This window comes from Zalophus californianus, chromosome 16, assembly GCF_009762305.2.
Source record: "Zalophus californianus isolate mZalCal1 chromosome 16, mZalCal1.pri.v2, whole genome shotgun sequence".
NCBI classification, from domain to species: domain Eukaryota; kingdom Metazoa; phylum Chordata; class Mammalia; order Carnivora; family Otariidae; genus Zalophus; species Zalophus californianus.
Window position 1 is genome coordinate 50,763,820 of NC_045610.1, and position 23,949 is coordinate 50,787,768.

At 49.3% G+C, this 23,949-nt stretch overlaps 1 protein-coding gene across 1 annotated transcript in view; it reads left to right on the plus strand.

The window, feature by feature from the left end:
* The window catches only part of ARSG (arylsulfatase G), a 101,252-nt gene that overhangs the window by 29,857 nt on the left and 47,446 nt on the right, over positions 1 to 23,949 (plus strand). The window contains 3 exon segments of the mRNA XM_027568381.2: positions 3,440 to 3,529; positions 7,665 to 8,307; positions 8,309 to 8,382. Of these exon segments, the coding sequence (XP_027424182.2) occupies positions 8,164 to 8,307; positions 8,309 to 8,382 (218 nt within the window). The 5' untranslated portion in view covers positions 3,440 to 3,529; positions 7,665 to 8,163.

A 23,949-nucleotide genomic window follows, 5' to 3' on the forward strand; every position in this document is an offset into this window, starting at 1 on the left:
AATAGCCAATGTTTCTGAGCACTTACTGAGAGCAGACACTGGTGTTGGATTCTTCATCCTCACATTGTGTTTGGCGGGGAGGAAGTTTACTGTGGCTCTATTTTTCAGATAAGTGGTTAAACTGAGGCGCAGAGTTATTGTTGGTTTTTTTGTTTTGTTTTGTTTTGGTTTTTTTGTACTTATCCAAGCCACACAGCTAGGAAACGACTGTGCCGAATCCTGGACGCACATTCTTCTGGAAACAGGTCACCACACTCCCCAGATCAATTTCCTAAAAGGCACATTTGCCAAGTAACCGCTTCACAGGACTGAGCATTATCCCCCCCTGTAACCCCCCAGGTTTTGGTCTTTCCCCCTACTTCCTATGCCCCGCACCTCAGCCTCAGAGGTTTTCTGTTAGAGCTAAGCTGGAATCTGTTAGTTGGCACGGGCTGCCATCACAAAACACCACAGACTAGGGTGCTCACACAACAGAACTGTATTTGTCACAGTTCTGGAGGCTGGGAAGTCTTAGATCAAGGTGCCGGCCAATTTGGTGCCTGGTGAGGGCTCTCTTCCTAAGTTGCAGAAGGCCACCTTCTTGCTGTGTCTTCACCTGCCAGAGAAGAAGACCCAGCTGTCTGTTCTGTCCCTCCTCCTCCTCTTCTTCTTTTTGAGACTTTATTTATTTATTTGACAGAGAGAGCAAGAGAGCACAGGCAAGGGGAGTGGCAGAAGGAGAGGGAGAAGCAGGCTCTCTGCTGAGCAGGGAGCCTGATGTGGGGCTTGATCCCAGGACATCGGGATCATGACCTGATCTGAAGGCAGATGCTTAATTTACTGAGCCACCAAGGTGCCCCTCTCCGGTCTCTTCTTATAAGGGCATCAGTCCCATCAGGAGGGTCCTACCCTCATGACCTCATCCAACCCCAATCCCCTCCCAAAGACCCCATCTCAATACCATCACACAGGGGGTGAGGGCTTCAACATACAAATTTTGGGAAGACATGAATATTCCACTCATCACAGAATCTCATGTATTTCATTGTAGAGGTGGGACAAATCCTGGGGCAGGAGACATCTGCAAAAATAGAAAAGATAGCACGTGACATTTAGTAGAAACTTTCCAATTCTCATACAAAACCGGCACAGGGGAAAATGAAAGTTTGACACACAAACCACTGATCGATCTTAACATGACAGGGAGAAGGATAAGAGGTAGGAGGTGGGCCTGCTAAAAAAAAGGTCAGACCTGAATCCGATCTCACCAGGAGATCTACAAGTCAGTGAAGAGAGAAATGGGGGCTCCGGGGACATTTTAAATCACACCATGGGGTACAATCGGTCCAAAATGAGAAATTTCACAGGACAAACAACTGAATTTATTTACAAATAAATTGCAGGGAAGAGAGAGGAGGAACTTATCAAAGAAAAGAGAAGAGACACATGAACCAAATGCAATGTGTGGTGGGCTTTGTGTAGATCCTGGATTAGAGTCTTAAAAAAATTGTAAAAATGTTTACAATAAAAAAATAAATAAAGTAAGGGCACCTGGGTGGCTCAGTCATTAAGTGTCTCAGGGTCCTGGAATTGAGCCCCGAATCAGACTCCTTGCTCCGCGGGAAGCCTGCTTCTCCCTCTCCCACTCCCCCTGCTTGTGTTCCCTCTCTCGCTGTGTCTCTCTCTGTCAAACGAATAAATAAAATCTTTAAAAAAAATAAATAAATAAATAAAATAAAACATTGGTGAGACAGCAGAATATAAACACTGATTTAAACACTGCTTGGAGTGTTGACAATACTAACACGTTGTTTATTTTGAAAAGTGGCTATGAATAGGGTTGCAGTCATATTTTAAAAGAATTCTTAGCTTTCAGGGAAACATATAGAAATAATGTCAGATGAAATTACATGATACCTGAGGTTTGTTTCAAAATAATCCAGGGTAAGTGGAGGACGAGAGAAAGACACGTGGAAGAGGGGACAGATGAAATTGGGCTGGCCATGTGCTGATAGCTGTTGAATCGAGGTGCTGGGTCGGGACGCACGAGTTTCTCAGCTTTTGTATGTTTGACAACTTCTGTAAAATTTACTTATTATAAATGATAAGTAAATATGCTTTGTAAAAAGTCCTTAAAAAGTTAGCAAACAGGGAGTGGATTTCAGGTAATTGACCTTGAGTCCTTTCTGTCTTACCACATTTCTTGTGACATTTCTTCTCAGGTGGAGGATAGAATTTTAGGGAAAGGATGTCATTCGGAGGGCCATCTACTTTCTCTCTTCTTCTGACATGTGTTCAGGGACCCAGATATAATTTCTGCAGGGCTGCTGAGTTTTCAGAGGCATGGCATGATGCCACTTCTGCTGTCCCAAATTGGCTCCTGCCACATAGCTTCCTTCTGTGACAGTTCCAACAGGTGGTTCTAGCTAACTCTATGCAGGATGTCATATGCCCCATGTGGATGAGCTTCCTGGAATTGTTGGGTTCACAGAAGGAAGATTCCCTACAAGAGGGTCTGGCTTGCTCCCGTTATAAGATAAATAAGTGTTGGGGTCATAACGTACCACAACATGATGACTATAGTTAACACTGCTATACAGTCTATTTGAAAGTTGCTAAGACAATAGATCCTAAAAGTTCTCACCATGAGGAAAAACCATTTCTCTCTCTCTTTTTTCTTGTATCTATAGGAAATGATGGATTTTTTTAAAAAGATTTTATTTATTTACTTGAGAGAGATAGCGAGAGAGAACATGAGTGGAGGATGAGGAGAGGGAGAAGCAGGCTCCCCACTGAGCAGGGAGCACGACACGGGGCTCGATCCCAGGGCCCTGGGGTTATGACCTGAGCCAGAGGCAGACGCTTCACCGACTGAGCCACCCAGTGCTCCAGGAAATGGTGGATGTTAACTAAACTTATTTCGGTGATCATTTCACAATATAAATAAGTCACATCATTTTGTTGTAATACCTTAAAGTTATACAGTGCTGTATGTCAATTACATGTCAATAAAACTGAAAGAAAAAGAAACAGGGTGCCTGGGTGGCTCAGTTGGTTGGGCGACTGCCTTCCGCTCGGGTCATGGTCCTGGAGTCCCGGGATGGAGTCCCGCATCGGGCTCCCTGCTCGGCAGGGGGTCTGCTTCTCCCTCTGACCCTCTCCCCTCTCATGCTCTCTACCTCATTCTCTCTCTCAAATAAATAAATAAAATCTTAAAAAAAAAAAAGAAAAAGAGAAAAAGAAATTGCCTTTGCCTCTTCTGTTGAGCTAAGACCGAGACCCCCAGTGACACTCTAAGAAAGCAATCTTTCTGAGTTGGGGCCGCCCCGAACTGACATGTTAGGTAGGATCTCAGGGCAAAGGAAGGGACCGCGAGGATGTTTGTTTGTTTGTTTTTTCCACGAGGATCTTTATTACACATAGACATTAAATAACCTGAAAAATTGTCTTGGTTCCCAAGGTAACTGGATTTTTCCTCACCACTTGGACCTGGATTTGGGTGAGGCAAAATTCCAGGAGGTGCTCGCTGTTAAGAGTCCTGAGAGCACAGGTGGGTACCGAGATGGAGCGCCGCCTCCTTAAATTTGGCACCCCGGGCACTGGGCCTGCCCCCACCCCCAGCATTGCCTCTCACCTGGGCTCACCTGGGCTCGCCTGGGCTGGTGCAGCTGACTCCTGATTCTCATCTTCCCTTCCCTGCCACCCCGTTGTTTATTCCCGGCAGAGCAGGGGCTGAATTCTCCGATATGTAGGTCAGAACTCCCTCTCCCTCCTGCACTGTTTGCTGCTCCTCACATGCACCAGCCCTTTGCCTTGCTGGTCTCCCTGCCTGGCATTCCTCTCTGAATGCTGCACTGCTTCCTCCTTTACCCCCTGCAGAGCCTTCTGGAAGGTTCCCCTTCTCCATGAGGCTGTCGCCTGACCTCCTTCACTGTGCACCTCGTGAGCTGCTTCCTGCCTTGAGTTTTTCTCCCCCCGCACGGACGTTTTACTCATTTCATTTCTCCACCCCCCTCCCCCGCCCACCTCCATCCCCCTCGAGAAAGGCAGCGGCAGGAGGGCAGGGGTTTTGTGTTTCTTTCACTGCTCTACGCACAGCGCCTAGACTGAGACGGGTCGCTCAGTGCACGTTTGCTGGAGGGATGACAAGGCATGGGGAGGGGTGGGTGGGGATTGGTGCAGACTACGTGCGGGCAGCTGGGACCCCAGGCGCCTCCTGGCCACCCCCCCACCCCCCACCCCCGCCACCTGCACATCACACTCTCCCTGCGCCTCTTTTTTGGCCTCGGCTCCTCAGAAGCTTTGTCTCTGGAAAACCAACAGAGCCCTCTGCCAGAAATTCTGCCCAAACTTCTTGTTATTTCAGCTGTTCTCAAGGCCCTCTAGCAGGCTGCTTGGCCGCAGGGAGGTCCTCAGGGAGCCAGGCCTGGGGTTCAGACACCGCAAGCCCCGTCTTCAGGTTGACTCATGCCATTCCATCCTCAGCCCTTCTGACCGACCGCTGCCTGCCCGGTCGTTCCGCGGCTCCTGAGCACCTTTCCCCAGAAGCGAGCCCGGAACCGAAAGAAAGGCCAACACTGAGCAGACTCAGAAGCCTTGTTTTCTAGCAGGGGTTGTAGAGAAGAAGACAGGTCATTGCTGAGCGGAGGGGCAACTCAAGTTCACTCTCGGGCTGCCCGAGGAGCATCGAGGCATGGCCAGGGGTTCATACTTGTGCTCAGCAGGGATCTATTCCAGTTTGTTCTGCTTGGATGGAGCCGATGGGTCTTCCTTGGGGGGTTGGTTGAGTACGGTGGTCAAGTTCCTTCCAGCCCAGTGGAGGGAGGAGGGGACGCTCTATTTGCCAAAGACTCCCCTTTCCTTCCTAGGCCCACAGACATGCTCCCTGTCTGTGTCCACCCTCCCTTCTGAGAGGGGCAGGGTGATGCATAAAGAAAGTTGGGAAGAGGACCTCGGATGAGGCACTGAGCACAAAGTTCTCAGCCTGCATCTTTTAAAAGCTTTCCCGCAGCTTCACTGAGGTCTGATCAACAAATAAAATGCGTATGTGTTTACTGCATACAGTGTGATGTTTTGGTGTACATAAATAGTTTGAAATGATGTCCACAGCCTCATTAGCACGTGCATCACCTCATGCCGTTACATATGTTTTAAATTTTTTGTGGTGAGGACATTTAACATCTACCATTCTCCCCTTTGCTTCTATGTGTTTGACTTTTTTTTTTTTTTAGATTTCACATATAAGTGAGATCATGCAGTATTTGTCTTTCTGTGTCTGGCTTATTTCACTCAGCATAACGTCTTCCAGGTTTATCGAGGTTCTCGCAAATGGCAACAACTTTCTTTTCCACGATTTCTTTTTCAAGGCTGAATACTATTCCATTGTGTATGTACTCTATATGCAGCACATTTTCTTTCTTCATTCACTCGTGGACACTGAGGTTGTTCCCATATTTTGGTGATTGTGAGTAATGCTGCAGTCAACACAGGGTGCCGATATCTCTTCATGATACTGATCTCATTTCTCTGGATAGATACCCAGAAATGTGATTGTTGGATCATATGGTCATTCTATTTTTGATTTTTTGAGGAACCACCATCCTGTTTTCTGTAATGTCAGCCTGGATCTTAATCAAAGTCCATGGCTTCAGATCCATTCTTTGAGTATCTGATTTTCGTTTTCACTGTAGTTAAAAAAAATAAATGGGAAAAGATTAAATATCTCCCTGGAGGTATGGGCATGAAGGATAATGCAATGGCGTACTGACTAAATTAGCTTATTTCCATTCACCGAAATTTTTAAGTATTAATGATTCTCTTTGAAAATCCTCAAAGGAATGTTTTATCATGGAACTGTTAAGAAAAACAATCTGTTTATTTATGTTCCCACCTTAATTTTAGCTTTTTCCTTAAGCGATTTTTTTTTTCCCCCGGAGTCCTTCGTGTTGGGTCATTCCAAAATGGATTACTGACGAAGAATGAGGCCACTCTAGAGTTCCAAGCTAAGTAGCTTTAAGAAGAAAAGCCTCCTATGATTGTTGCTCATGGTCAGAAGCCAGTAGAATGAGGCTGGGAATCAACCAGCAGGTCAACAAGTGTTTGTTGGGTGCCCTCCTTGTGCAAGGGCTCTTTCTTCTTCTAGAAAGGGAGAAGTCTTTGGGGCCTCAAGATCAACAAATACCGGTTGAATCTAATTGAGTTTGAAAGAATAAGTCTCCTCTTGGAAAACAGAAGAATTTGCATTTCTGAACAATTGATTCACTGGCCTCCAGATGACCATGACTGTTTACTTGAACTCCCTTTTATTTTGATTAAGTATGTATCTGCCCAACCTTTTGAGTTTATCTGGGTCTTGCAGAATTTACATACCTCCAACCACCCCCATCCACTTGCGTTGGCAGTTAGGCCGGCTGGCTGGTTCTCTCAGTTGTGCATTCCTTCCTCAAGGGAAGAGATACACAACTGCACATCACGTCTATCATAATCCCAGCCCCAGTAGCATCTTTATATATTACAAATTAGTTCCCCTCTAATCCTCTCAATGGTTTGGGTGTCCCAACAGTTTTTTCACTTGGTCCAGAATTTCAAGTCTGTGCCTCCTTACTAACCTTGTAAATTTAAGGCTTTCAAGTGAAGTAGGGATGATATGGTTTTAGTCTATGGTTCCCATTTGCAACCTGCCATTGAAAACATAACCTTTGATGCCTGTTTTTCAAAATTTGACCTGATTTATGGCTTTCATGCTTGTCCACTGAAGTTGCATTATCTCCAGTAGGTTAAGCATCTCCAGTTTAGGTTCGTTTTCTTCTTGGACAAGAATCATGATGTTTTTATTTCTAAGCCTATTGGTACTCCAAGTGTGATTTAAGGTCTAGCGATATAGTCTTCACCTAGGAGTTTGTTAGAAATACCCCAGCCTTTCTTATGAATCTGCATTTGATAAGACCTGTAGCTGATCTGTAGGTATATCCAAGTGTAAGAAGCCTTGGTTGAGCCTGTCTTTAGATTTTAATAAAAATCACATTGTTGAGATGTAAAGGGACAATTTCCGTTAACATTTTTTGGAAAGGTGTTTCTGACATTTTATTGTGAAACATTTCAAACAGCAAAATCGAACGTTCTACCTCAAGTACCCGGATATTCTCCACCTAGATTATACCATTAATTTTCTTTATGTTTCTTTTTTTCTCAAATCATTTTCCAACAAGAATTTTATATAGAAATATGAGTTGACAGCATGACTGTTAGAAAGAATCATGTCTTGGTCACAAAGGTCTCACTCTTTCTTCTGGAATTCTCGGTGGGTTTGATAAGGTCACGGTTAGTTTGGGGATGTCAGGGAAGCGTGGTGGGGTGGGGGTGGGGAAGAACTGGGGTTTCACAGAGCTGGGTGCTGGCCCGTGCCCCTTCCAGGACACCGGGCCTCAGTGTCCTCATCCCTGTAGCGAGTAAGTTGAGAGACCTCGTCCCTAATAGTGCTCCCAACCCCGTGATTATAGGTCCGTGGCAAACATTGTCATCATCACGATTCCTCAGGTGGAGAAACTGATGAACCAGCTACATATTCAAGTGAGAAGGAAAACATCTGTTGGCGTGGAAAAGAGATTATTTCCTAAGCTACTGAGGAAAACACAGCTGCACTGGCAGTTTTAACTCTGTTTTCTTGTCAATTTTTGTTCTTTCAGGAAACCTTACAGAAACACGAAGCCCTCAACCATCTGGAACTGAGAAACTCACTCGAGGCTGACTGCGGCTTCTAGAACGTCCAGGTGTTCTGCAGATGTGAGAATTTATCCTGCACTCACCAACTGGAGTCCTGAACAGATGCACGGCGCTGACATCCCTGAGCACAGAGGGATCCTTCGCTAAGTGGCCAGAGAGCTGTTGACACTGAGGGCTGATTGTCGCACACAGCCGGTCCTCCCTCGGAGCTGCAGAGGGGCAAACCACATTCGGGGTTGCAAGTTTCCTGACTCTCTCGAATGAGGATTCCAGGTGGGGGCCTCACTTCTGTAGCCCCACCATCCTTCTAGGGACCACTCCCAACAAGACCGCCGCCACCGTATCTTCTTGCAAACTCCCTGCCCTGAAACGGAGCAGGAGAGAGCCCTCGGAAAAATCTTTAGCTGTGGCTCACAGTTACTCCAGACAGTGATTACCCTCCCCTCCCCTCCCCTCCCCACCATGGGCTGGCTTTTTCTAAAGGTTCTGCTTGTGGGTGTGACTTTTTTGGGAGGCCTGTATCCCCTTGTGGATTTTTCCTTCAGTGGGGAAACAAGAGGCCAGAAGCCAAATTTCGTGATCATTTTGGCAGATGACATGGGGTGGGGGGGACCTGGGGGCGAACTGGGCAGAAACGAAGGACACTGTCAACCTTGATAAGATGGCTGCTGAAGGAATGAGGTGAGTCTTGAGGATGCTGAGCCAGCATCTTTTTGTATGCCTGACTCTCTGCGGGAGGGGACAGCGTAAGGCACTTAGAGAACAACTGATGGGTCCATGTCGACTTAGTTAATTGATTGACTAATTTGGCTTGAAGCCAGTACAGCATCTTGAAGAAATCCATCCATTCATCCATCTGATATGTTATTGTGTGTGTGTGTGTGTGTGTGTGTGTGTGTGTTAGGAGCTGGGAATACGGAGGTGAACAAGTTACCTCTGGTACTTATCGTCTGGGGGAGGGGACAGGTTAAAAGGAAAGTAGGCATTACAACCGAGTACATGAGCCTGCATCCGGGACTTTTGGAGTCTGCAAGGGAGGCTGCAGAACCCAGACTGGGGGTTCAGGGGAGAAGGTGACCTTTGAAGAGTGACTGAGTCAGCAAGACACACAAAGGTAGGAGGACTTATCTGTGAGCAGACAGGACTTACTGGTCCAGGGAAGGGCACACATAACTCCAGGGGACCATAAAAGGGAAGGGCTTGTGCATTTGAACAGGCCTGGATGTTCATAAGCCCCTTTCCGCTCAGAAAGAGACCACATATCAGAGCGTTCAGACTTCTGGGTATGCATCTTGGGCTGACGGCAGTCTGACTGGCTAGTTCAGCTCCCACCCGCACTGCGCTCAACTCCTCCGTCCAGCTCGGTGGGAACAGTTCCAGCTAGCTGGTTAGGACCCCACGTGAGGCCTTGCCACAGCATCTCAGCCACTTGTATCCAGGAGCCCGGAGCTTCCCCGGAGATGCAGACCCTCGGGGGTCCCTGCATCTGGCCTCCCCCGCTCTAGTCCATCCGCCCCACCTCAGCCGAAGTGAACTTTTCTAGGAACACTCCTCTGCTTTCAATCCTTCAAAGGCATTTTGTGGCCCTAGGGATCCAGTCCGAACTCTGGAGAGCAGCTTACAAGACCAGCCCCTCCACCACCCTGGCTCTCTGCGCGGCCCCTCTGTTCACTCGGTGACTCCCTGTGTCTGGGCCTCAGCTAGGTGACTCCATCTTCCTGGTGAGCTTTCTACTTCTTCTGCGTAGTTAGTTTCTACTCACAATCTGGGGCCCCCGTGCCCCCAGAGATCCTCGGGAAAGCTTTCTCGGATGCTGCCCGCTTCTCTGCCGGCTCCCTGTGGGGACTGTGTAACCGTATGACCACCTCTATCGGGTCGAATAGAGTGCTCCCCCTCAATTCATGCCCACCTGGAACCTCAGAATGTGACCTTATTTGGAAACAGGGACTTTGCAAATGTACTTAGTTATGGATCTTTTTTTTTTTTTTAAGATTTTATTTATTTATTTATTTGAAAGAGAGAGAGACAGAGCACCAGCAAGGGGAGAGGGAGAAGCAGACTCCCCGCTGAGCAGGGAGCCGGACCAGGGGCTCGATCCCAGGACCCTGAGATCATGACCTGAGCCGAAGGCAGATGCTTAACCGACTGAGCCACCCAGGTGCCCCTTAGTTATGGATCTGACCTCCACTGAGGGTGGGTCATAAATCCAATGACTAGTGTCCTTCTAAGAAGAGGCGAGGACACAGAGAGACACCCAGGGGAGGTGATGGGAAGGCAGAGGCAGGGAATGCGGTGGTGTGTCCGCGAGCTGGGAATGCCAGGGATCGCTGACAAGCGCGAGAAACCAGGAAAGAGGCATGGGACAGATTCTCTCTCTGAGCCTCCAGAAGGAACCAACCCTCCTGACAGCTTGATTTCAGACTTCCAGCCCTCCTGCCCCATGAGAGAATTACATTTCTGTCATTTCCAGCCTCCCGTTTGTGCTCCTTTGTTGTGGCAGCCAAGGAAAATCACACACCTTCCTTTTAGCTCTGGCCTTCGGGAAGGAAAGTGCCTCGTCTGTTCTGCCCCTCTTGTGTTCCTAGCACAGAGCACAGCGCCTATTGCCCAGGAGGAAATTTATACATCATTGTTTTTCGGTGAATGGGCTTTAGGTCAAGATCCCTTGACATGTCACTCACCCCAAATTTTGCACGTTGGAATTTTTTTCTTTTTCTGGGAAGAGATTTAATCTGTAGCATTTACTAGATCCTCAAAGGGAACTGGATTCCGAATACTTAACAACTTCTGCTTTTAGTGTCGAGTGGGTTTGTGGGGAAGTATCTGGCCCATTATTGAAACCGAGATTTCGGAGGCCTGGACCTTCCCCTTCTGAGCTGTCCCCACCGGCGCCCAGCTCATCCAGAGCAGAAACGGCACCTCAGGATCCAGACGCAAGCACCGTTTGGTGGGCTCTCCTCTTTTTTCCTCCCTTTGTGAAAATATTCTCTCCATCTGAGCCTTGTGACAGGGGCCAGGCGGCCGGCCCTCTGGCCCGATGTCTGTGTCCGAGGTGGTTTTTCTCTCTGTGCTTTGTTGACAGGAAAGCAGGCTTCCTGTGAGGCCACGGATTGATTCATCGCTGGCCTGGCCCCTGCCTACTCACGGCCGGTGGGGAACCATGACTTTCAGAGAAGAACTCCTATTGCCAAACAGGGTCCCCAAGTGACTTGATAAAGTGTCTTTTTTATTGTCTCTTTTCTATTAGGGTATTGTTTCCTCGGACTCCCACAACAAATTACTATAGACTGTGTGGCTTAAAGCAGCTCCTGTATATCCTCTCATGGGTCAGGAGGCTAGGAGTCCTGCATCAAGGTGTTGGCAGGGTTGGGTGTTTCTGGAAGCTCCGAAGAAGAATCGGTTCCATGCCCCTCTCCTGGCTTCTGGTGGCTGCAGGTGGTCCTTGGCTTCCTGGGCTTGTGGATGCATCACTCCGTTCTCTGCTCCCACTCTTCTGTGGGATTTGCCCTGCATGCACATGTCTAAATCCCCTTCTTCTTATAAGGCCGCCATCACTGGCTTTCGGGCCCATCCAAACCCAGTATGACCTCGTCTCTACCTGATTACATCCGCAAAGGCCCAGTTTCCAAATAAGGTCATATTCCCAGGTTCTGGGTTGACGTGAAATTGGGGGGGGGATGCTAGTCAACCCAGAACAATGAGCTATACTGCATATATGTTTACCCCTGCTCCTCACATAATCTGTAGTGTAGCAGGGGCTTGATGAACGATTGTTGCTTTGAAGACTAAATATCCTGCTTAAGAAGTCATGCTCCGGAGTCAGGTGGCTCCGGTTCAAATCCTGGCCGTACTACTTTCCATCTGTGTGACTCTGGACAAATTACATATCCCTTGGAGCTTTGCTTTCCTTGTCTGTAAATGGGGACTTATGTAGCACCCGCCTCATAGGATATTGTGGGGATTAAATTAAGTAATCCATGCAGGCAGTTAGCACAGAGCCTGGCTCTCAACAGACACGGTTATATGTGAGCTATGGTTATTTTTGGTATCGGTGTTAGAAATAATATCCATTTGAATGGTGAGGAGTGCATCAGCTACTCTGCATAACGAAAAGTCTAAATGATACATTGTGGAAGGAGGAGTAGGTTCCAGAGACAAATCCCTGTTAATCTCTATGTGGACCGTCCACACTGAGCCAACATCTGTATTTGAATCAAACATGACAGTTGTGGTAATAGCTAACCTAAGCTGAGCACATGGGCGGTGCCAGGTTCTGGGCATCACCCCGGTTAATTCCAGCCACCACCCCATGTTTCTCTTCTTTCACAGGTGAGGCAGTCAAGGTCAAGCCACTTGCCCCAACTTGGCTGTCCTCTTGGGATCTGCTTGAGTCTGTTCCTTCTTAGACCAAGTCCCCAAGGCAACACTTAAATGTCTCCATAACGTTTCCCTGCCAGCACACAGCAGTAGTGTGGGTTTTTTTTTTTCCCTCACCACTTGGTTATGGTAGATGCTATTTGCCAAATTTGTCAACGGAATGGGCACCATTCACAACATAATCGTGATGTCATCATTGTTGCAGAACAAAAGGATTCCTTGGGGGAAGAAAGGCTGAGCTGGTAGTGCCCCAATTTTGGTTCCTTTACAGATTTCCTAACTTCCGTTTACATAGTGGTAAAGGAGGGGTTGTGGCCTGAAACCCCACAGTCTTGAGGGTTATGGTAGAGCTATGTCACTAAAAAGGTAGCTCAGGTCAAAGAGCGTCCTCATTGTTATCACATAGAGGGAAACTGAAGCCCAGAGAGGAGTGAAGTGTTTATAGTACTCTAGTCGCTTTCCAGCATGTGGGGGCAGATTATCTAGTTTGCAAATCGATTCCATTAAAAATAATGATAAACAATTTATTTGTGAAAAAAAAACGAAAGTCGCTGGAAAGCAGCGAAAGTCTCTTTAACGGAAGGCATTGCTGTTCAGGGCTCCCGAGCGTTTAGTGACAGCCCACCTGTGCACTTCGAGGCAGCTGGGCCCCTTGCACCTGTCAGTAGGTTCAGCAGACCACGCGCCTTTTGCCCTTGACCTGGTGGGCTGGGCGTTTTGTCACTGTCTGGTGCAAATCTGAGCTGAGTGGTGCTGTTGAACAATTGAAAGTTTAAAAACGGTAAGATAACCCAAGGAAAATCAAAATGTTGGGCATTCAGGTAAAAAGGCCACGGACTTAGTAATGAGCTAAAACTCAAAACGTTTCAAGCAACTGGAAAAAGGGAACCCAAGGCAACTTGCATCACCATGTGGGCTAGAGGAGGGAATCGCTCACACTTTAAAAGAGAGAGGGGAAAAATAGTATTTCATTGGCATCTCTTCCAGCTCTTCTGGAAGAGAGTTAACTCTGAAAATAGTTGCATCACTTAAATCATTATGAGAACCCAGGGAATAACCCTGATAATACCACACTAGCTTGTCAGCCACACACCAGAGAGGGCCAGTATTGCTTTCAACTTGTGATGAACCAGCAACTACTTCTTGGCAATTCTGGGAGTGAGCGGTGACTCCTGGCTGGTGACTGGATTCTAGCAGCGGCTTAGGGTGTCCAAACTGGGGTTTGAGCACCTGAGTGGTCATGACCTGTAGTTCTCTTGGGGGAAGTGAGCCCAGCGAGCCAAGCCCAGATCCTGGCCGGTCACTTAGAGGGTCTCCCCGGCTGGCTCAGAAGTGAGGTTGACCGAACACCGTAAGCACATTCACTTGTGCGGATCGACTTGGAAGTAGGTTACCTTTGCACCTTGATTTCCTTCCACCCGGCTTCAGCCCTTCTGGGCCCCCGGTCTAATCTGAATCAAGTCAATGCCGCTGCTGAGTACAGGCTGTGACTTAGCCAGGAACCAAAGATCAGTATTCACCACTGGAAGGTCAGAGGCTTCCAGGGGCTTGAGTCTGTTTCTAGAAAGAGGGCCTCGGCAGGGGCGCCTGGGTGGCTCATTTGTTGAGCGTCTGCCTTCGGCTCAGGTCATGATCCCAGGGTCCTGGGATCGAGCCCCGCATCGGGCTCCCTGCTCCGCGGGGAGCCTGCTTCTCCCTCTCCCACTCCCCCTGCTTGTGTTCCCTCTCTCCTTGTCTCTCTCTCTCTCTCTCTCTGTCAAATAAATAAATAAAAATCTTAAAAAAAAAAACAACAGAAGGTCTCTGATATGGAAAACAACCTTAGTTTACAAAAAAAAAAAAGAAAGAAAGAAAGAGGGCCTCGGGGAAGGAATGAATTGATCTGTCAATTCAATCAAACACCTTGTGTGATTTCTGTTCTCAGCATTGGCTTTCTGCAAACACCCATCCATCCTGTTAGCTCTCAGAGTTTTCTCGGCTGTCCTGCTGCCTTCCGAAAGGTTTCGCAGCGATCCCAAGGAAGCTGGGAGCCAGGCGGGCACTCACAGCGGCAGGGGATTGTAATGAGGTCTTCCTGAGAGCTAGGGTAGAAGGAACGTTCCGAGTGAGACTTATATTCGTAAGAGAAAGATTCCGTCCCCACCACATAATCCCCTTCCAGCTTCATCTCTGTGCCTCCCCCTGCAGTGATTCAGACTGAGGGTTGAGGGAAAAGGCCTCTTACTCTGTGACCTCCACCGCTAACTTCGAGAAATTTGCTCAGCGTCACGGGACAGGTGATTTTACATCTTTGCCCTTGGGTAGTAGGTCCAACGGACATAAAATCATGCAATGCCCACCTACCAGCTGGGCCAAGGTGAAGCCTACACAAAAGGTTCTGCAGGGTTTAGTCTCGTGGTTCTGTTTAATTAGACGGGGACCTACAGGAACACAATCGTCCAGATAACAGCCAATCTTCGAGAAAAGGAACTGAAATATTAGCTGGTGAGGCCTTGGTACCAGCCTGCTTCACAACTGCAAGTTCAAAATTCCTGTCCAGCGGCTGTCATTCATTCTTCTTTCAAGTCTCCCAACTATAGGCATTTGGCAAGGAATCTCTGCTAAGAGCCCATCATAGGACAAATGCTAGAAGACCCCAGCCAGCTGTGCCCTAAGAGGCTTCCAGCCAGGTGGTGAAGAAGCCAAGAAAAGCAGCTTTTATTTGTATGTATTTATTTTTAAAGATTTATTTATTCATTTGAGAGAGTACAGAGAGAGGGGCAGAAGAAGAGAGAGAGAGAGAGAGAGAGAATCTCAAGCGGACTCCAAGCTGAGCGCGGAGCCTGACGTGGGGCTTGATCCTATGACCCCAAGATCACAACCCTGAGATCATGAGCTAAACTGAAACTGAGATCAGTCACCCAACCGACTGTGCCACCCAGACACCCCAAGAAAAGCAGCCTTTAGTGTGCAGAATGGAAATGTGCTGTATGAGCAGGAAACCCTGTACCTCTTGCCCCTTGCCCCAGGGCTTTAATAACCTGGATTGGATGGAACTGAATTTGGATCCTCTGGGATAGAATGAGCATGTTATTTATACATTGGTCACAGTCAAGAACGAGAAGGGTCCATGCTGGGCTTCTTGCCTTTCGGATGATAGAACCCACCCAGAGCAGAAGCATGGTAAAGACAGTCCTGTGGGGCCGCAGGAAGAGAGAGACTGTTTCTCCAGAGGGAAGCCAAGAAGTACTGGATAAAGGACCTCACTGTTGAGACCCTAACAATGAGTAGGAATTAGCCAGATGAAGGGGGAGGAAAGCGTGTTGTAGGCAGAGGGAAGAACAGGAGCAAAGACCCAGAAATGAAAGGTGCCCTTTCACCGGACACATATTCCTGGAGGCTCCCACAGGCACTGTCCTAGGTGCTGGGAATACACCCCTGATCCAAACAACGAGAAGCCCTTGCTCTCCCAGGGCAGCCATTCCAGGGGTTGAGTGTGGCTGGGACAGGGAATGTGAGGCTGGACCAATGGACGAGGCCCCTGGTGAAGGATCTCATGTGCACGCTCAAGAGTGTTTGGACTTGGTCCTGGAGGCAGTGGGGGCCCTGAGGACTGAAGGCATCGGCCTGCATTTGAGATGGATCACTCCAGCTTACCAGGGGTGGCCCACACTGGCGGCTGCGAGGGCAGGGGGCAGATTGCAGGAATCTCCAGGATGGCATGGCTCAGGGTTGTGGCAGTGGGGAAGTGTCCAATCTAAGAGGCGCCGAGATGCCGGTGTGTGTGGGGGGGGGGGCACACGTCTTGTCATGTGCCTTGTGTGTGTCCTTCCTTGAGCGTGAATGTACTCATATCCACAACGAGAATGTTGGAAAGGGGGAAATTGCCAAGGATCATACCCAGCTCAGCTGCCAGGAATCTTTTTTTTGCATAGAACAAGAGTATGAGTGGATGGATGGATGGATGGATGGATGGATGGATGGATGATGAGTAAAACACACCAGGTTTACTCTTCGCTGCCACATTTGTGTGTAGTTTGCAAAGGGCCTGCGTATCGGTTACCTCAGTGACCCCACCTGACAACTTTCTGAGTGCCGACTTGGCGGTCTTCCCATTTAACAGAAGGCAACATGGAGGCCAAGCTGTGTTGGTGAGTCCTACTAGCGTGTTTCTCCAGTCCTCACCTCCCGCTCCCATCCGTCTACACACAAAGGCCACGGCAAATAATTTTTGAAACCTATTTCTGCCTCCAAGACTTTCTATTATGAATGGAACAAAGATAGCCCTTATTCCAGGTACACAGCAATTGAGAGAGTGACCACAGAAGAGCCTATCATCTATTTTAAATTCCTCATAAGTGAAGGCTGGACATGCTCAACTTCACAATGTTATGTCTCTCCAGGGCCTTCCGGGGCAGCGTTTCCAGCACCAAGGTTTTCTGATTCTAATACACATAATTTATGTGATGGCAAGTTGCTTTGGTTTCTGTCTGGCTGTGGCTTAATTTGCGTTGATTTTCCTCTGAACAGGCTGCTGTAATGTCTGGCTCTCTACTTCTAGCTTGCCTTTACAATGTATTTTCAGACTTTAATTAGGACCCCTGTTGGTGAACTGGCCTGAGCCTGCCCAGATAGATTTGGGAGAAAACAAAAGGAGCTTTCCAAATAGCAAGACCATTTTATCACTTATTAATTAGTCTCAGCCGAACAGAGACAGAGGCTGGGAGAGAGGAAAGGTGACGGGCAGGTCAGTTCACTGGGCCGCATGGGGTGTTTGTTGTGAGGGTTTTGTTGGGGGGCGGTGTGGTGAGGGTACAGTCAGGGCTCCCCAGAGACTTGGAAATAAGGGAGAGAAGATTGTTTCTGAGCATTAAGCTATGTGAACTTTCACACAGGTGGGGAAAGAAGTGAACCCTCAAGAGCATCAGCTTGAGCGATTTTGGGCAAAACAGACGAATGTATGTTTTCCAACCAAATGAGCTCTTCAAGTTTTGTTTCCTCGCCCACCAGATTTTGCTGGAGTGGCTCCATGTCACCAAGGCACACTGTTTGGAGCTGCTCTTGCAACTCCGACCCTGTCCTCACAGAACCCACAGTCTGGGGAGGAACTTGAAGTTCCACATGCCGTAGAAATGCATGAAAGCTGTTCCCACGAGGGAGGTGGTGTGTGTTCACGGAGAGCCTGTCCCCAGGATGGTCGTGAAAGACAGGCAAGCAGGGACAACATCTAGGCAATGCGTTTTGGGCTCTGCCCATGTGTACTGGTCCCCTGGGGCTACTATACAATAGAAGGGGTGGCTTAAACAATGGGAATTATTTTTCACTGTTCTGGAGGCTAGGAAGTCCAAGATCAGGTTGCTAGCGTGGTTGGGTTCTGCTGAGGACCCTCTTCCTGGCTGCAGATGGCCCCCTTCTCCCTATGTGTCACATGGAGGGGGGAGAGAGAGATGTCTGGTCTCTTCCTCTTATATAAACACTAATCCTATCATAGGGACTCTACCCTTGTGAACACAACTAAAACCAATTACCTCTCAAAGCCCCCACCTGCAAATACCACCATATAGAGTTTAGGGCTTTCAGTTCCGAGTGCCAGGGAAGAAAATTGTGGTCAACAGCCTTTGTGCAGCCCAGACCCACTGACAATGCTTGGTCCACAGAGGACGGAATTTCCCTAAGTTTAGCAAACTCAAGGATTTTTCTGTGATCCATTAGAATTCTCTTAGCATTAATTAACTCCATGCTTACCAAGGCAAACTTTGGATTCTGATTTCCCCTGTAATTCATGCCCAGGAAGGAAACTTGTTGATCCCTCTGACACTGTGGTTCCTGCCCTCATCCCTGGAGCTAGTTTGGAGACAGGCATTCCGGTGTCTCTCTTAGGCTCACATGGTTTGTGTGGATGTGAGTCAGGCTCTTGGGGCTGACACCACCAGAGGTGAGTCTCAGGACCTCCCTAGCCCAAGACTAGTCACCTATCTTAGGTAGTTTCCTCTGGATTTATCTTACTGACCTCTGGATTGGCCCAGTTCCGGCCAGCCTTCTCTCAGGTGTAAAGGGAGTAAAAAGAGCATGGGATTTTGGTTGGGCAGGCCTGGGTTCAAGTTCTAATTCTGTCGTTTCCCAAATATAGGGTTGTACGGTCTTGCCTACGGCACAGTGACTGGACAGAGTAAGGTGCATCTGCACCCATACCAGCTGCACGGTCTTGGGAAAGCTGCTTAAACTCTCTCTGCCTCACCTCCCTTATCTGTAAAATGGGAATCCTAGGCATTTGAAATCGTACATGCAATACGATCGGGGTGGTAGTCCCTTGATAAATGGCAGCTATTTTTATTATGATAAGACAAACATAAAGCTAATGCCTATTTATACTTTAGGTCTCAGCTTACGTGTAGCTTCTTTTGAGAAGTGCTTGTTTCCTCAACACGCATGTATGCACACCTTGCATGCTTCCAGAACACCCTGTGCTTACTGTTCTTGGAGCTCTCTCACACGCTGGGATTGTCCACCTCCCTTACTGAACTTCGGGCGACTTGAGGGCAGGGTTTGATGTTGTTCACTGTGACATTCTGGGCTCCTATCCTATAACAGCCGCAGAAGCGATAAATGAAGATGTTGGCAGAGCCGTGTTTCCTCTAGGATATTTTCCTTCCTTGCCTCTTCCAGTTTCTGGTAGCCCCTGGCATTCCTCAGCTCATGGCGGTGTCCATCCCTTGCCTTTGTCATCGTGTGACCACCTTCCCTCTGTGCGTCTCTGTGTCTTCTTGTGGCGTGCTCCTCGCTGTCTCTCTCCTCTTCTTATCGGGGTACCAGTCCTAGGAGGTGAAGGACTCGCCCTAACCCAGCATGACCTCACCTTAACCGCTCACATCCCCAGTGACCCTATTTCCCAACAAGGTCACATTCTGAGGGACGGGGGTTAGAACTTCAGCCTATCTTTTGGGGGGACACAGTTCCACCCACGTCAGGTAGCAGGGACTCAGAAGGTTGAAGAGGTAGGTTGAGCCAGAGCCTGTTGGGTTATTGAGGCCACGCAGAAGGAAGTCACTGAAGACTTGGGGTCCAGGGTTAGCATGACCCACTACTGGTCTGCTTGCTAGCATGGGCTGGGGCGAGTGAGCCTGGCATCTTGGAGGGTCACTGAAGTGATCTGGGCGAGGGACAACGACTATATACATCCTGGGTGGCATTGTTGGGAGTGGGAGGAGCTGAAGGAGGTGGGAAGTGGCAAAGAAGGACTTGAAGATGATGTCTCAGTCCCAGCCGGGTTTACCAGGAGGAAGGTAGACACAGGGGTCTTAGAGGGAGGATGCTGAGCTTGGTGCTGTGCGCACTGAGGCCGGGGTGACGTGTGACATGCGTGTGGCAGGGACGGTGATGCCTGGGGAGTGTGAGCAGGAGCCAAGGGCCACACCTCCCCCGAGTCCCACCCATTGGTGCCCAGGGCAGTGCTCTCCTGCATACCTGGAATGTTCTCTCTTCCCCCATGTAGCGAGTCATGGCACCAATTACCTTGACTACCGTGAGTTTTTAAAAGCCTGCTCTCTACCTGGAGCTCTGTTAGGTGCTTTGTGCACATCATCCCACCGAATCCCTCAAATAAGCTGGTGAAGCAGGTGGTGTTACGCCCATTTTGCAGAGGAAGATACTGAGGCCAACATGAAGTTACCTGTCTAGTCTCACACTGGAGGGAGTGGAGGCTGGGATTTAACACACCCTCGTTTGTCCACGTTTACCCTTCCTATCACTCTGCCTCCCACAGTGCTTGCTTTGTATTTCTCTTATGGGGCTTTGTCTTTTAATCCACATGTCCTAACACTTCTACTAAAGTGTGAGCAGCCCACTGGAAAGGGCCGTGCGTTCCTCCCCGTAGCTCCCCCAGCAAGCTCTGCTGCGGCTGGCTGATCTCCACTGAGGCTCCCCGGGGTTGGAGGTGACCAGCTGGGCGCCCGACCCCAAGGGCTATCTCCGCGTTGTGCTCTCAGAGGACTGCTTTTCCCTGGAATTGGGCAGAGCACACACCCGGCTGGGGTAAGACTGCCCTGGGCCTCCAGTTGCCTGGGGCCCCATCTGGCTGTTCCTGGGACTGAGAGGAACCCGATCTTGGAAAGCCTGTGGCCCATTTGGCCCTTTCTGTGGGCTCCAGTGCCCGAGCTGGGCAGCAATGATGGAGGGCCTGGTGGCCACCATAATGACTTGGGAATTACTTAGATTGTGGTGAGAACCCATGAGAGGGCTTCCGGCCAGAAATGAATGTTAGCTGAAAAGCAGTTTTTGAGATTACTTTGGCTGCCCCATGGCAAATGGGGGTGGGAGGGAGGGGGAATTGGGAGCAGGAATGGAAGTGGGGAGCAGGGTGGCCACATACAGCTGGACAGATGGTGCACTGCTCAACTCCGGACAACAGCGTGAATGGCATCCCCTGGGGTTATACAACATGGCGGCCCTGGGGAGACTATAATATGGACTACGGTGGTAGTCTGGGTGCAAGATGATAGTAGCTTGGACGAGGATGTTAGCAGGTAGATGGAGAGAAATGGATAGATTCTGGATATTTGGAAGTGGAGTCTTCTCAGGAGCGTGCTAATAGTTTGGCTGTGGAGGGGGAGGGAAGAGAGGAATCAAGATGACTCCTTTGGACTGAGTAGCCGAGTGAGAGGCAGTACTATTTCCTGACATAGGGAAGACTGGAAGGGGAGGAGCGGGTGTGCAGAACCAGCTAAACTTGCAGAGACTGGCAGAGGACACAACACGTACCCCATGGGAGCGACGTCTGGGGCCCAAGACTGGTGGGCCTTTATCTTCTTGCTCTGGGAAGCCCGGTGGGCCAAGGGACGACTGGGGTCCTAGACTGAACTGATGTGGCTGGGCAGGGCCGGCTCTATGGGCGTGTGCCCTGTGCAGGCACACACGGCCCCGTGCTTTAGGAGGGCCCTGCCCTTGGTTTAAAGCTCTGTCATTGCCATCTTGAAGTGCTTAGTAAATTCTGAGCAAGGGCTCCCTTGTTTTCTTTTGCACAGGGTCCTGCGAATTGTGCAGCTGGTTCTGTTGTAGTAAATAGATGGCACCAACAAGCCTGGGCCGGCCTGCACAGAGCTTACAGAACGGATGAATCCAGGGTTAACAGAAGCTCACACCTGCTATGGATGTCAAGTGCCTGGGTTGTAGTAAGTGCTTGATACGCAGGAGCTGTGAGCGATAAGAATTATTACAAGGGACGGATATTTAGAAGTGGGGCTGCGAGGGTCACGAGCTTCAATCTTGGGAGGAAGAGAACAGAAAAGGCCTGGCGGAGATGAGTGTCTGTCTTGGGAGCAACAGTGTGATCTGCAAGGTGGAACTTGGCTTGGAATTTGAGGAGTGGGAGTTGCTGGCTGCCTGTGCCATTCAGGACCCTTGGGGCCCCAGGATGTCTGGCAGGTAGGGGTGCTTTGGAGAAGCCCGTGCCTGGGAAATGGGCACATAGGGATTGGGGCAGGGAAAGCCGGAATGCGTCTTCCAGCCCCAGGGGACTGAGGGTCAGGAAGGAATGTTGTGTGGGAGGGTGGGAAGCCAGAGCCCCTGGGCTCCCTGAGGCCTGCAGAAAGGCCTCACTCAGCACCTGTGTAGCCATCTTCGGGGTGAGTTCTCTGGAGGGGAGGCTGTGGGGAACCCGCTGGTGTGGGCTGAGGATGTCTGGAGCCGAGGAAGCCCCGTGCAGAACTCGTCTTTCTGGAAACATGAATTCCCAGAAGCATGGCTTGCTCAAGAGATGTCAAAGCTGGTGAGTGTGGTCTCTTGTTTTCAGGCAGGACTCCACGGAGGCCAGATGTTCAGGTGTCTGGTTTTTCTCTTAAAGGTTTTCAGGATGGGAGGATCCGGGGCCAAACCTGGACTGATCATATCAGGGTTTTGTCATGTTATTTCAAGGAGCTTTTCTGATGCCCAGTTAGCAATTCTCTCATTTCACAGCCAGCTGCATTTGGAGATGTGTGTGCCTGTGCACGCACGTGTGCATGTGTGTGTGGCCCACACCAGTCTTTGGGTGAAGCCTTGAAATTTCTTCTTGGGCCACCGCCCTGTTCTGCCTCCCTTCCCCTGAGTCTGAGGGACTGGGCACGTTTCTTCTCTGCTTAAAAACCTCGCTCTGTCTCTCGGGGTGGGTGTCCTCCGAAGTCAGGCCCGTGGAGTGGGCACTCCCAGCCCCTTCGCTTCGGCTTTCCAGACACGCTCTGGACTTCTTAATGGAGGCAGTGTGGTTACGTGGCACACACAGGGGATTTGGAATTGGATGGGCCTGAGTTTAAAGACTGCCCGTGGAAACCTAGCTGTGCCGTGTAAGGCTGGGGGCCGGCACGGAGCAGAGTGCCTGGGGAACAAGGCATTGTACCGTGTCCAGCCGTGGGTCCTGCTGCCTCAGTCTCCCCATCTATACCGGCAGTGCTTACAACAGCGCATCCTGGGGCTGCCGTGTTAAATGCGTTAACCCTCGTAAAGGGCCGTGCCCAAAGTTAGTGCTAAGTACGTGGGTGTAACCGTTCCTAGGAAAGTAGAAATGACCTGTAAGGCTTTTGTTCAGAAACTAGACTGTAAGGTCACTGAGGACGGGGACTGTTTCTGTCCTTCCTCAGCATCTGTCACAGATCTGCCCCTGCTTGCTGCTTTATCATTAGTTTGGGACTAAATTGAATGAAATGACAGATCACCACCTGGGTTATAAATGAGTATTTTCCCATCTGAAGAACTGCAGACCTGACACCTAGCTTCGTGGGTCTGTTCAGCCAGAATCTGGCATTTTCCTCTTTGTCTGTAAGATTTGGATTGTTTTTTTAATTGAAGTGAAATTCTCATGACATAAAATTAACCAGTTTATTTTTTTTAAAGATTTTATTTATTTATTTGAGAGAGAGAGAGAGAGAGCACAAGCCGGGGGAAGGGCAGAGAGAGAAGCAGACCCTCTGCTGAGCAGGGAGCCTGATCCATTGATGTGGGACCTTACCCCAGGACCCTGAGATCATGACCTGAGCCGAAGGCAAACGCTCAACCGACTGAGCCACCCAGGTGCCCCCCAATTAACCATTTTAAAGTGAACGACTTGGGCGCCTGGGTGGCTCAGTTGGTTAAGCAACTGCCTTCGGCTCAGGTCATGGTCCTGGAGTCCCGGGATCGAGTCCCGCATCGGGCTCCCTGCTCAGCAGGGAGTCTGCTTCTCCCTCTGACCCTCTCCCCTCTCATGCTCTCTCTCTATCTCATTCTCTCAAATAAATAAATAAAAATCTTTAAAAAAATAAAGTGAACGACTCAGTGATATTTACAACTACTATCCCTATCCAGTTTCAAAATATTTTCATCATCCTAAAAGGAAACCCCATACCCACGAAGCCCCTCCTCCCTCCAGCCTCTGTTTTCCATCTCTGTGGATTTACTGACTTGGGGCATTTCATATAAAGGGAACTGTACAATATATGGCCTTTTGTGATGGGCTTCTTAAACTCATGTTTTCAGGGTTCGTCCATGTTGTAGCAGGTGTCATTGCTTCTTTGTTCCCTTTCGTGGATGAACAGTATCCCAGCGTGTGGATGGGCCACATTTTGTCTGTCCACCCGCCCGCAGATAGCCAACTGTGCCCCCTCCACCTTTCAGCCATGGGGCATAATGCAGCTGTGACTATGAACGTGGCAGTACATGTTTGAGTCCCTGATTCCACTTCTTGTGGGGCATCCGAGTCCTGGTGGTGGAATCGCTGGGTCACCTGGTCATTAGTTTGTAAGAGGTTAAAAGTTTTTCGTTATAATCCCTAGGCTTGAGAGAGAAAGGGGCGCCTGGGTGGCTCAGTTCGTTAAGCATCTGTCTTCGGCTCAGGTCATGATCCTGGGGCCCTGGGATCGAGCCCCGCGTCGGGCTCCCTGCTCA